This window comes from Pelophylax lessonae (assembly GCF_965119305.1).
Source record: "Pelophylax lessonae genome assembly, chromosome: 8".
NCBI classification, from domain to species: Eukaryota; Metazoa; Chordata; class Amphibia; order Anura; family Ranidae; genus Pelophylax; species Pelophylax lessonae.
The window spans coordinates 69198420-69212508 of NC_138775.1; the positions used below are offsets into that span (position 1 = coordinate 69198420).

Below are 14089 nucleotides of genomic sequence, written 5' to 3' on the forward strand. Positions count from 1 at the left end.
ATTAGAAAAATGTTCCAGCACTACTTGGGGGCGACTTCGGAGCGGCTTGCATTGACTTCCATTAAAGAAGTCATTTTCAAGCCGCGCTGAAGTCGCGCTGTAGGGGGCGGCTTCAGAGACGGGGGACTTTGAAGCTGCCCCAGTGTGAACCGAGCCTAAGGGCTCTTTCACACGGGCGTTCCGTATGTCCGTACATCACCCCATCCGTTTGCGGGTTATATACGGACATAATGCATGTCAATGGCATTGCGGATGTCAGTGGATGACCATCCGCTGACATCAGATTTGTGTCCTTTCAGTTCTGTTCCATTTTTTGGACCGGAACAGAACCCTATTTTTCTTCCGTTTAAAAAACGGAACGGATGCAAAATCGGATGTCAGCGGTGTCATCCGCTGACATCCGCAATCCCCATAGACATACATTAGGTCCGTATATCATCCGCAAACAGATGGGATAATATGCGGACATACGGAGCGGATGAAACAAGTGTCATCTGTGTCCGTAAAAAAAAAAAAGTGCCGCAGCGGAGGAAAAAATCAGAGCGGCTGTGTGAAAGAGCCCTAAGGGATTTTTAGAAGTTTTAGATTATTTTGGAAATAATTTTTGTGTCACTTCCGGTAACTATTTGTTTGTAAATACCGTATAATATTATTGTTTTTTATTGTTTTAGATTGGCTGTGCACATCTGATTGTGCCATCTCCTTTATTATTGTTATAATTATTATACAGGATTTATTTAGCACCAACAGCGTGCACATTGCTTTACAAAGTAAAAGGAGACCGCACAATTCCGGTACAATTCAATACAAGAGAATGAGGGCTTTGCTCGTGGGAGCTTACAATCAAAATTCACTTTATATAGATGTCATGTGATAGAGTGCTGGCAGGACATCACTGTACACAATTTGCGGTAAATCTATAGGAGATTGTACAGTTTGTACAATCGGATTGCAATGTGTGTGGCCAGTTCAAAGCAATCGGCAATTAAACCTTTTGCCTGATAATTGGTTAACCCCTTCATGACCGCAGTACACCAATGTAGGTCCCCATACCCCTACTGTTAAAATGTTGATCAACCATGCAGCATAGAACTGAGAAAGCTTAACTGTGTATGCTCCTAGTTCTCCGGCCCAACGTCTGATTGGAAAATTAGAAGCGTTTTGATGCTACTAAATTTGATCCCATCTGAGTTTCATAAAACTCTGCTCATGAAAGAGTTACCAGATAATCTAATTATTCAGATTGTTTCATGTTACCCCTTTATGTATATGGCACATGGTCAGCATGCACAGTCTTGACTGGAAAAAGAAGGGGCAAAGGGGGCATGTGCCCAGGGCGCAGCATCTCGATATAGAGGCAGGGACATGACAGGAGCTCCAGCAGATCCTTTTCCTTTCAGTGACACCACAGACTCAGGGACATTTTTTTATTCTAGGGACACCACAGACTCAGGGACATTTTTCCCTCCAGTGACACCACTGGTTTAGGGACATTTTTTCCTTGCAGTGACACCCCAGACTCAGGGACATTTTTCCCTCCAGTGACACCGCTGGTTTAGGGACATTTTTTCCTTGCAGTGACACCCCAGACTCAGGGACATGTTTGCCTTCCAGTGACACCGCTAGCTCAGGGGCATGTTTTCCTTTCAGTGACACCACGGACTCAGGGACATATTTCCTTCTAGTGACACTACAGACTTAGGAGCAGTTTTTCCCTTCAGTGACACCACAGATTCAGGAGCATGTTTTCCTTTCAGTGACACCACATACTCAGGGACATTTTTCCCTCCAGTGACACCGCTGGTTTAGGGACAATTTTTCCTTGCAGTGACACCACAGACTCAAGGACATTTTCCTTCTAGTGACATCACAGACTTAAGGACAGTTTTTCCTTTCAGTGACACCACAGGCTCAGGGTCATTTTCCCTCTAATGACACCACAGACTTGGGTAAATTTTTTGCAATCTAATGACACCACAGACTGACTTAGGGTCCTTTCACACAATCCGCAGCCGCCGGCAGACTCCGTTTTGCTCAGCGGGGATCGATCCGCCGATCCCCGCTGAGTAGGCGGATGACAGCTGTCAGATCCCTGCTCTTCTCTATGGGGGAATCGGATGAGAATGGACCGCCTGTCCGTTCTCACCCGATCTCATCCGATCCGCCAGACGGATGGAAAATAGGGTTTACATCCGTCCGGATTTCACGGACAGGATTGGAAGTGGATACCAGTGGGTGTCAGAGGACATGTCTCCGCTGACACCAGCTGCCCCATAGAGATGTATAGAGCATCCGATCAAGTCCGCCTGAAAAACTGACAGGCGGATCGGATCGTTCGTGTGAAAGGACCCTTAGGGACATTTATTTTTCTAGTGACACCACATGCTCAGGGAGATTTTTTTTTCTTTGCTTTTCTTTTGAGATTTTTGCTTTGCCACTTTTAGCCCAATATTTGTACACCAATTTTAAACTTTCCAGTTCACTACAGTTAACTAAATGGTACCAAAAACATTGGTACTAATTATTACATGCCACATGGCAAACATTGGCACCAGCCTCCTTGGGAACTCTCACTCACTGTATTTTTATCTGCAGCCGTTGTCATCCTTGGACAGGAAGTGTTTGGACTGCAGAACACCTTCCTCCCTACTTTTCTTTATTATATTGAATAGTAATAACTGATATCCATGCAGCACAGAGAATGCAGACACATGGAGCTCACTGAATTTCTGGCAGGATCAATTGGTATGTTTTGCACTTATTGAATGGATATAACAAAACACTTTGTATGGTTTTACTTAAAGTGTTACTAAACCCAGGACCCTGCAGTCACTATATCTGCCCTCCCACAGTGCACAGAACATGGAAATGCAATTATTTTAGAAAAAAGTAACTGCTAAATACCTTTTCTCATCAGCAGTATATAGCAATCTTTCAGTGTGAGGTTAAAGCTTGTAGGAGGAGTTTTCATTCTCCTCTGACTGCCCTATGAGGCTGCAGGACCCCTTACCCTCTGTCTGGACAGTGCTGATTGGCCGTGTGCTGATCACATGCACCTTCCCAAGAAAAAAAAACTTTCTGGCAATAAACACCAAACTGAGCATGTGCAGAGTGACTCCATAGACTCTGTATTATCTGGAGATGGTTCGAAGTCAGTGGAAGAAGGGGAGGATCAGAAAAGACAGCATCGAACAGCCTTTCTACTCAATGCACAGGATTAACCCCTTAGGTTCCACAGTGAGTATAACAAGCATACTTTACTGCATATACACGCTGATTTTACTGTTGTGGGTTCAGTAACACTTTAACAGGCCAAAAAGGGATTCTCCAAACGACTATATAACCCAAGCGCTCACTCTGTTGGGAATTGTAGGTGTGCCGCTCTCCTTAGATGGGGAAACTCCAAAATACTGAAAAGGGATGAGAAAGGAGGTGCAAACACCTGGTGCATCACACTTCGACACCTATAAATAGTTTATTAAAAGCCAAAAACATTCTCACATGATGAGTAAAATCGTATATCAAATATCCACCCCTATGTGGAAAAGGACACGTCCCTGTGCTTGGACAGCTAACGTGTTTCGGTAGACATGCTCCCTTCCTCAGAGCTCCAAAAAGGGGGCAAATAGAAGAAGTTAAAGTTTAAATCCACCCTAGAACTAAAATCCCTGCATCTATTGACCAGTGGCGGCTGGTGAATGAAAATTATGGAGGGGGGGAGGCAAAACCAACTCACCCCCCCCCCCCCCCCGGCAGGATGGCGGGCCTGCCAGCAATCAAATCTACCACCTCCTTCCAGGACAGGCGGCTGGCTGCCCAGCCGGACAGCCAGTATCCTTACCTGCTCCTTCCCCGAACGGCTGTGAGTCTCCTCCACAGCGAAGCCGCGGCTGACAGCTCAGCGTGGGATCGGGTCGGAGCGGCTTCAGAAAAGGCATGTATACTGATTTCTTCTTTACAGGGTTAGATAGGTTAGTGTTAGATCGTGGATTGTCTGCAGATGCAGGGAGTTTAGATTTAGTGTGGACTTCTACTTTAATTGTAAAGCTGGTCATACACTGTACAATCTCTGTACAACTTCCTTTAGATTTAACAAATCAATGTAATAGAAGGACACATCTAAACAACCAATTCAATCTGTATGCAGTTTGGCAGAGCCCTGCACTACATAGTCCATGGTAGATGTAAAGAAGATTGTATAATGTGTGGTCACCTTTCACATACACTTTGAGAGATTGCAACAGTATAAATGATAAATATAATTCCCTGTGTGCAGCATCTCCTCCTCCTATGATGGGTGTGGGAAGTCTGATGTACATTCCTCTCTATGGGGAAATACATGACTTCCAGGAGGATGATTTCAGCCAATGAGCAGTGAGGATGTCTGGCAGTGTACCTCTATAGGTGTTCTGTGTATAGTGTGGGCGCTGCCTGTGCCCTCTGCACTCCCCCTGTCATTTCCCCTGTACAGCTCCTCCCACTCTCCGCCCATCTGTCAGTATTCTTCCACTCTCCTTCCCAGCCCCACCCTCTACCCTCGTGTATGCCAGTCCCTGAGCCCCGCCCCCCTGTCTGCCTTTATTACCGCTCGCTGTCCTCTCTCTCTCCCCCCGGTCTCCTGCAGCTGTTCTGTGTCCGCACATCGCTCTCTAATCCCTGACAGCCGCCTTCTCCATGGCCGATTATCACAAGCCCGACCAGCAGACTCTGCAGGCCCTGAAAGACACAGCCAACAGGCTGAGGATCCAGTCCATCAAGGCCACCACTGCAGCTGGATCTGGGTGAGTGCCAGGGAGGGAGGGAGGGGGCAGGGGGGACTGATCTGCCAGCTGCAGCCCACCCTGGGTGAGGGAAACAAGAATAGAAGGTGCTGGGGACACACCCATCCATCAGTGTACCATCATACCTGCTGGATCTATTACCTGTACACCCCCCAACTCACTGAGATCTGCTGCTGAGGGTCAATATAATCCTAACGACACCCCCAAATGCAAATCGCAAACATAGTGCATTTACCTTCACCGGTTTGCCTGGCCCGGCCAGTACCATGCGATCTGTGTGTTTTTAAAGATGGTGCATGCGGTACTTTTGGTGCGATTTAAGCCCATTTAAATGAATGGACTGAAAATCGCATCGCACTAAATCACACAGGATTCGCACAAGAACACAAAGTGCATCGCTGTGCGATTACAGTGTGATCCAGCTCTTAAGGAGATTTCACAGAGATTGTATGGTCAGATTGTATATAGCGTGTGTCCTGTTTGAGCCTCACCACCCAATGTACAATCTGAATATACAATATTTCTACAATCAATTTTAGATTTCCTAAAACTATGTAATATGGGCGCCTACCTAGTCTACTGTATCCAATCAATCTGTATCCAATCAGGCAGGCCCCATGGGCAATCTAAAGTTGATGGTACAATCAGATTGTAATGTGTGTGGTGAGTTTGGGGTACTGCTCTTTGTGGATAGACCGATATACTTTTGTGACTGATGCATGGTAGACGGCAGTCACTGATCACCTCATGTGGTTCTATAGGGCCAACATTAATATTATTATTATTTTTTAAATTATAAGTGGTTTTATTATTATTATTGTTATTATTATTGTCATCATCATCATTAATATTATTATTTTTATTATTATCATCATCCTCATTATTGCTATTATTATTATAAGTATTATTATTATTGTTATTATTATCATTGTCATTAATATTATTATTTTTATTATCATCATCCTCATTATTGCTATTATTATTATAAGTATTATTATTATTGTTATTATTATCATTGTCATTAATATTATTATTTTTATTATCATAATCCTCATTATTGCTATTATTATTATAAGTATTATTATTATCATTGTCATTAATATTATTATTTTTTTTTATTATCATCATCCTCATTATTGTTATTATTATTATAAGTATTATTATTGTTATTATCGTCATCATTATTATTATTATTACAATTAATATTATTTGTTATTATTAGGCTATTTGCTGTCACATTTATTTATTTTTTCCAAACACGTTTATTATTAATGTAATAAAAGGATACAAGGTCACACACATTTTTTTTCATTAAAGACCATGCAACATGCATTGAATGCTCAGTTTTCTGGGAGAATGAAGAATAATTCAATTCACACCATTATATCAAATAGTAGAAAGGTTTTCCCATCAGTACAAGTGTTGGAAGTGAAATCATTTGTTTTGTTTTTTTAAACATTCTTTATTTAAATTATTATTTTTTTTTTTTAAATAGTGTTACAGTGAAATATATAATTTGTGTTCTGTATTGGGAGACTCGCCTGATCTTTAATATACAATGTAGCCGCGTGCCTTTATAAACACAGACAGTAGAACGGCTTCCTCCATCTCTCACAAGCATGGTTACAACTTTTGCAGAGACTTCCTCCAGAGTATCAGAGAAATCTGTCCGCCGAGGAAGTGCGATTGGTTCCCGAATGATTTCATAAAAAATCTTTTCTGTGTTTCTTGATTTACGCAATAATAACTTAATAATGTTCTTGAAGTATTACATAGATGAATCATACATTGTTCACGGCACACACCAGGAAACAATTGTTGAAGAAAAGATTGTTTCCCGTGAATGTATTTGCAGTATAAATGTACATTGTGCAAGCAGGGAAGTGTACGGGATCCTCCACAAAGAGGAGTGCCTTAACCTGGAGACGCACTATACAACTTTTGTTGGTAGATTTCCTTTAGATTTACCTTCAACTATGTAGTACAAGGGCCTGTCTGATTGCATACAAATTGAAAGTGTTCAGATTTGACCTCATACTATATAGTTTTGGTAAATCTAAAGGAATAAATCTAAAGACCATTGTATAGTGTGTATGGCCCTTTAGGCGTAGCTTCATCACTCGGATCATTCTACATACCCATCAGTGATGTATACGTTATGTCCGATCTGTGGGGACATCCTCATCACTGCTGATTGGCTGGCAATACATAGAACTGTACCCTGTTATGTCTGATAGCAGAAATACGAGTCTACAACTTTTTCTTCAGGGTTAGATAGAGCTGCACGATTAATTGTTAAAAAATCGCAATCTCGATTCAACCCCCCTCACGATCTTAATCCGGCATTTCCACAATTCATGTAACAGTGCAGAGCCGTTCTCTAGCTCAAAGCTGTCAAAATTTTTTTAAAAAACAAAAAGCAGCTAGCAAATGTTTATCAACATTGCTCAGTACTGAGATAAAACAAAACATTGTATTATTTGGTTCTTTTAGATCAAAGGAATGAACTTCGGTCTGTAAATGAGGGCAGTTTACCTACTTAAAGCGGAACTCTACCCAAAAGGGGCACTTTTGAGGAGGGGGCAGGTACCTAATACCTGATTTTGACTGGTAGCTGCCCCCACTTCCGTTCCGAGCACCGCAGCGCTTGGGAGTGGAAGTTCTCCTCCCCCCTCCCCCCTGCAGTCTTCTGGGACACTTACAGGTCCCAGAAGACTGCATCCACCAAACCAGGATGTTGGCGCTGCTGAGGGTGGCTGGAGCTCCTCTTTAAAGACTAAACCTTTTCCTGACATTTGTTGCTTACAAGTTAAAATCAGTATTTTTTGCTAGAAAATTTCTTAGAACCCCCAAAGATATATATACTGTGTATATATATATATATATATATATATATATATATATATATATATATATATATATACTGTATGTATGTATGTATATGTATATATATATATATATATATATTTAGCAGAGGCCCTAGAGAATAAAATGACAGTCATTGCAATATTTTATGTCGCACTGTATTTGCGCAGTGGTCTTTCTGGGGAAAAAATACACTTCAACAATGAAGAAGCTGTCAGAATGCAGCACAGGGGAATGTGCTGGAATCGCATAGGAACATGCATGTTCGCATGGGATCCCAGTGTGAAGTGGCTCCTAATATTTGTAATAAAAATGTGTAGATTGGCCAGTAGTGGGAGCCGTCAGTGGCTCAGTTCAATGCTCTTTCTCTATTTTAACAACTGCTAAGGCAAGGGTCAGCAACCTTTTTCCACGCCCCCTTTACATTACACAGCCCCCGTACCTCTGGTCCACTTTACATTACACAGCCCCCGCACCTCTGGCCCCCTTTACATTACATAGCCCCCGCACCTCTGGCCCCTTTTACATTACACAGCCCCCGTACCTCTGGTTTCCTTTACATTACACAGTCTCCTGCACCTCTGGACCCCTTTACAGTACAGAGCCCCCGTACCTCTGGACCCCTTTACAGTACAGAGCCCCCGTACCTCTGGACCCCTTTACAGCCATGCACCTCTGGACCCGTTTACATTACTTAGCCCCCACACCTCTGGACCCCTTTACATTACTTAGCCCTAGCACCTCTTCTGGACTCCTTTACATTACTTAGCCCCACACCTCTGGACCCCTTTACATTACATAGCCCCCGTACCTCTGGACCCCTTTAAATTACACAGCCCCGCACCTCTGGACCCCTTTACATTACACATCCCTTTGCACCTCTTCACCCCTTTACATTACTCAGCCCCGAACCTCTGGGTCCCTTTACATTACACAGTCCCTGCACCTCTGGACCCCTTTACATTATACAGCCCCCGCAACTCTGGACCCCTTTACATTACACAGCTCCCGCACCTCTGATTCCCTTTACATTACTCAGCCCCGCACCTCTGGTTCACTTTACATTACACAGCCCCCTGCACCTCTGGACTCCTTTACATTACACAGCCCTGCACCTCTGGCCCCCTTTACATTACACAGCCCCCACACCTCTGGTTCCCTTTACAATACACAGCCCCCTGCCCCTCTAGACCCCTTTACATTACATAGCCCTTGCACCTCTGGACCCCTTTACATTACACAGCCCCCACACCTCTGGCCCCCTTTACACTACAAAGCCCCCGCACCTCTGGCTCCCTTTACATTATACAGCCCCTGCACCTCTGGACCCCTTTTCATTACACAGCTCCCACACCTCTAGACCCCTTTACATTACACAGCCCCCCTATACCTCTGGACCGCTTTATATCACACAGCCCCACAGACCCCCCCCCCCCCCCACAGCTACCTAAGCTACTACTTAAGCCACTTTGTTAAGCTTACAGTCACAAACATCACTGTTTGCTAATGACAAGTGTCCCAGTGCCTGTGCTTTATTAATATGAGCCGCTATATACCTAATTTCCAAACGGCGCTCAGCACTCACGTGACCGGCCGGCTCTCTCCTCCTCTCCTCCTCCCCTCACTGTTGACATCAGCAGGGGACTCTCAGCTCTTCCTGCTCCAGCTGTCAGATCGGGAGAGAGGAGAACCGGCCAGTGGCACTTGGAAATCAGGTATATAGTGGCATTTTATTAATAAAGCACAGGCACTGGGACGTTTGTGTAACTGTAAAAAAAATAAAGTGACATTCATCACGTGCACTGATAGGCTGGACATTAAGCGGTGATGGGCCGGATGCAGCCCACAGGCTGTTGGTTGCCGACCCCTGTGCTAAGGTAGTTGATGGAGCAGTAAAGTATGACCATTGTGCAGCACTGTAAATCACGACTTGTATATGTAATGAATATGGCTGCCTCGGTACACATAAGTAATTACAATTTATAGGAGCGTGGTTTTAAAAAAAAAAAAAAACACCTTTAAGGATAAGATCATTAGCCAGCCCCAGTGTCCCCTTAATAGGATCTGTATGCCCAGGGGGGGAAGTAGGAGCTGACATGATCATTAGTTCAGACTGATTGTTGTCTCTGAACAGCATGCAGAGTCGATGTTTGCCTAATTTTCCTTTTTTTTTTTTTTTTTTTTTTTTTTTTTTACAAACACTGTATACTTCTTTGATCTCCACATTCAACGACGGTTCACAGCAAAATGTGAAACGCGCCTTTCCCGCACCGCAGGGAAACGTGCTGCCCTTGTGATCTGCACGTTGGTGCCAATGTCCTGTTAATGACACCCCAAATTCAGATTGTAAACTAGCGGATTTGTGGGTACCAAATTGCATGGTACCACAGCACATGGTGCTGTGCGTTTTGAAAAAGTATTGCTTTCGCTGGTTTGTCCACATCCCAGTGCAATTTGCAGCCCATTTGAATGAAATGCTGTCAAAATCGCTCAGCACAGGGACACGCAGGATCACACAGAAACGCTCGTTCAAATGCTCTTTCTGGTTTGAACTGGCTCTTTTTGTGTCAAGATTCCTAGCTCCTTTAGTAATAGTTGTAGTTGTATTTTGTGCACTAAGGCCTCAAGCCTTACAGGGGTGCACAAAGCAAGGCCCATAGAGACCTTTAGAAAACTTTATGGACCTTGCATGTTGCACTGGTGCGCAGTCATGTTGGAACAGGAAGGGGTCATCCCCAAACTGTTCCCACAAAGTTGGGAGCATGAAATTGTCCAAAATGTCTTGGTATGCTGACACATTAAGTCCCGGTTCACACTACCGCGACTTGTCAGGCGACTTGGCCGCCTGACAAGTCGCGGTCCATTCAGTGCAATTGGAACCGTTCTAATAGGAGCGACTCAAGTCGCTCCGACTTAGATAATAGTTCCTGTACTACTTTTGACCGAAGTCGGAGGGACTTGCATTGACTTCCATTATGTGAAGTCCGTGCAAGTCGCGCCAAAGTCGCGGTGCACGGCGACTTCACTAGTCGCCCCCGAAGTCGTGTCGCCATAGTGTGAACCGACTCTAAGAGTTCCCTTCACTGGAACTAAGGGGCCAAGCCCAACCCCTGAAAAACAACCCCACACCATAATCCCCCCTCCACCATATGATTTGGACCAGTGCACAAAGTAAGGTCCATATAGACATGGATGAGTGAGTTTGGGGTGGAGATACTTGACTGGCCTGCAGAGTCCAGACCTCAACCCCATAGAAGACCTTTCAGATGAATTAGAGTGGAGACTGTGTGCAAGGCCTTCTTGTACAACAACAATGTCTGACCTCACAAATGCGCTTCTGGAAGAATGGTCAAACATTCCCATAGACACACTCCTAAATCTTGTGGACAGCCTTCCCATAAGAGTTGAAGCTGTTATGGCTGCAAATGGTTGGCCAAGTCAATATTGAACCCTACAGACTAAAGGCCCATACACATGATAAGAAAATCGTAAGTTAAATTTCGTCCGACTAATGATCTGCCGTTTTTTGGATCATTAGTATAGTGCTTTTGAAAGCCGATTTTTAATTTTCGTACGACAAAAAATGGATGTGCAGGCTATAAAATTTTTATCATACGTAAACACAACGTCCGATTTTCGTTTAATTAGTACAGTTTACGTCCGAAAAAAATCATAAGTATGCTCGGAAACTAAAGAATACAAAACAATTCAACTCATGACATCACTTCTGAAGTTGAATTCTGTCGTACGAGAATTTTCGTATGAAAGTATCCTCTTCACTTTCCATATAAGACTAGCATGCAACAAAAAAACTAAAGAAAATTTGGCCGATAATCTGATCGTGTGTACGAGGCTTTAGACTGAGATGCCATTAAAGTTCATGTGTGTGTAAAGCTAGGTGTCCCAATACTTTTGAGAATATAGTGTATATGGGCACAGGCTGCACAGTAAATGGTAAAATCACTCCATATATTCTAAGAAAACTAAAAAAAATTCAGCCAAGGCTGTTTGCTTTCCAGCAAAAATGACGCATTTTTAGAAATCATCGGTTAAGCTAGCTTCTGGACTCTTTTCTTTTCTAAGCCCATGAGACCCCTAATTTTATGGTGTGGGGCATAATGTGATTACTCGCCATCTGAAATCATGGCTGATTTCTGGCCCAGAGCACAATAATTTATGCTGCTTTGCACAGAATAGCAGAGTCAGAACAAATAACAGTCAGAATGAATAATAAAAACACAAGATGCCCTTGGTATGCCGGTGTGCAAGATGTCCTGAGGCCAGCGCCAGCTCCCCAGACTTTTGGAATAGTCTGTTCTGCCCAAACACATCAGATTATCCTGTTCCTGACAACCCAAACACATAGCATACCTCTCTGTTCCTTCCATTCATAACCAGCAGGCTTCTAGAAGTGCTTGTTAATAGTATGAAATGCATAGGTGTGCACATATTGCATTACCGTATACACCTCAAAGCTCAAACACATATGCGTGTGTGCATGTGTATATATACTGACAGTGTCCATAGGGGAGTGGACTGTATCATTAGTTTGGATTTTTATAATTTTTTTAAATTTATTTTATTTTTCTTACACTTTTTTTTTTTTTAGGAGCCCCGTTAGGGGGCTTTGGTGCAATATCAAGGGTTAAAACAATCTGCACCATAGGGGGTTATTAGGGTGTGCCCAGGCACACCTGGCACACCCCGTGCGCACACCTATGAATGTCAGTTTTGTCCTATGCTTCTAGCCATTGCTCCAAATTCTTGAAGGATGAATAATATGCTCTATAATATGGTTATCCTGTATTCTGGAGCAACACATTAACAAAGAGCCACTATCAGGACAAACAGGATTATTAAAATCCTGGAATATTGGTACTCATGAGAAATCTTTATTTATTTACAGGGTCTAGAAATGTGTATGTGTGTTTTCGGGGTGGGGGGGCATATTTAAATAACATTTGTATTGATTTCTCAGAAACTATCTCTCTGGTGGTCACTCCGCTCTCTTCTCCACTCAGTATGTTCCCTGTCAGCACATGTGTATGCAGCACGCATGACTTTCCCTAAAGGGGCCTTCCAGACAAGTGTTTTCATCAGTAAAAAAAAGTGTACTGTCCCTTTAAACCAGATAACAAACCAGTGCATAAAATATGTTGTGAATTAATTCATTAAAAAAAATACAGTACAGAATTTATAAATTCATATATATCACTAAATCTGTATGCGTACCCCAATTCTACATTTAATTTCTTTAACTACACATGCTAAGGGCCTTATTTTCCAGTGTTACGATATGTTATTGAGCAATTATTTGGATGGCTGCCCCTCCAAGGCCCATGGGAAATGGGAGGAGGACCGTGGTCAGCTCTGGGGGGGGGGACCAATGGGAAGAAACGCTACAGGCGGTGGTTACTAGCTCCCTAATTTCTTCACAAAAACTGTCCCAGCTTTATATAGTACTGAGATCACATTACACTCCTGCTAGACTTTATAGTATTAGTGGACTTGCAGACCCTCTTTGTTACATGTGCAAACGGGACAGTGGTGACCTTATTCATCTCCTTTGGAGGTGTCCCAAAACTATAACAATATTGGACGGCGGTCCTGGGTAACCATAGGGTATTCCAAACTCAGGTACCACTTGAGCCTAGATGTGGTTTATTGGGTATCTTAAGTGACATCATCCCTGAGGATCCCACACGGGTGGCATTTAACTACGCCCTCTTCCAGGCTCGGAAGACCATTCTCATGCTCTGGAAGTCGTTCGTTCCCCCCTCACACCAGTTATGGGTGACTCATATGAGAAATACTGTATTTGAACGGTATGTCTATCAGCACAAGGGATGCCCCAGAAAATGTGAAAGATTATGGGCGCCATGGTTGGACACCCTGGGCTTCAGCCTGTGCAAACTTGTCCAGATTCGGCTACTGCAGTGCCCAACATGACCCATATATGGCCTTGAACGCACCTAGTTGATGGTTAGTTTGGTCGGATTTAATAGTTATACCCAATATACATTCAACAGAGGGCATAGATGGGCTAATAATATACTCATTGATGTTTTGACTCTGTCTTTTTTTTTTTTCTCTCAGTGCTTGTTCATAATCAATAAATTTATAATCAACCATAAATTGTCCAAGTGTTTTCAAAGTGCTCAGTGCTCCAAAGATATATATAAAGTGCTCCAGTGCAGTGTTAATTTAGTTGACTAAAACCGACTAAAATGTTTTCGTCGACTAAATTAACACAATTTTAGTCGACTAAAATACGACTAAAACTAAAACAATTCAGATGACTAAAATACGACTAAAACTAAAATGGCATTTTAGTCTTAAGACTAAAATACGACTAAAACTAAAATGGCATTTTAGTCAAAAGACTAAAACTAAATCGAACTTTGCTGCCAAAATTAACACTGGTGCATGCTCAAAGCTTAATA

The 14089-nt window shown here is 43.0% G+C and overlaps 1 protein-coding gene across 1 annotated transcript in view; it reads left to right on the forward strand.

The window, feature by feature from the left end:
* The first annotated feature begins 4574 nt into the window (after nucleotides 1-4574).
* The window catches only part of TKT (transketolase), a 69809-nt gene continuing 60294 nt past the window's right edge, over nucleotides 4575-14089 (forward strand). Inside the window, exon 1 of the mRNA XM_082265106.1 lies at nucleotides 4575-4781. Coding sequence (XP_082121232.1) covers nucleotides 4675-4781 — 107 coding nt within the window. The 5' untranslated portion in view covers nucleotides 4575-4674. The remainder of the gene's footprint in view (nucleotides 4782-14089) is intronic.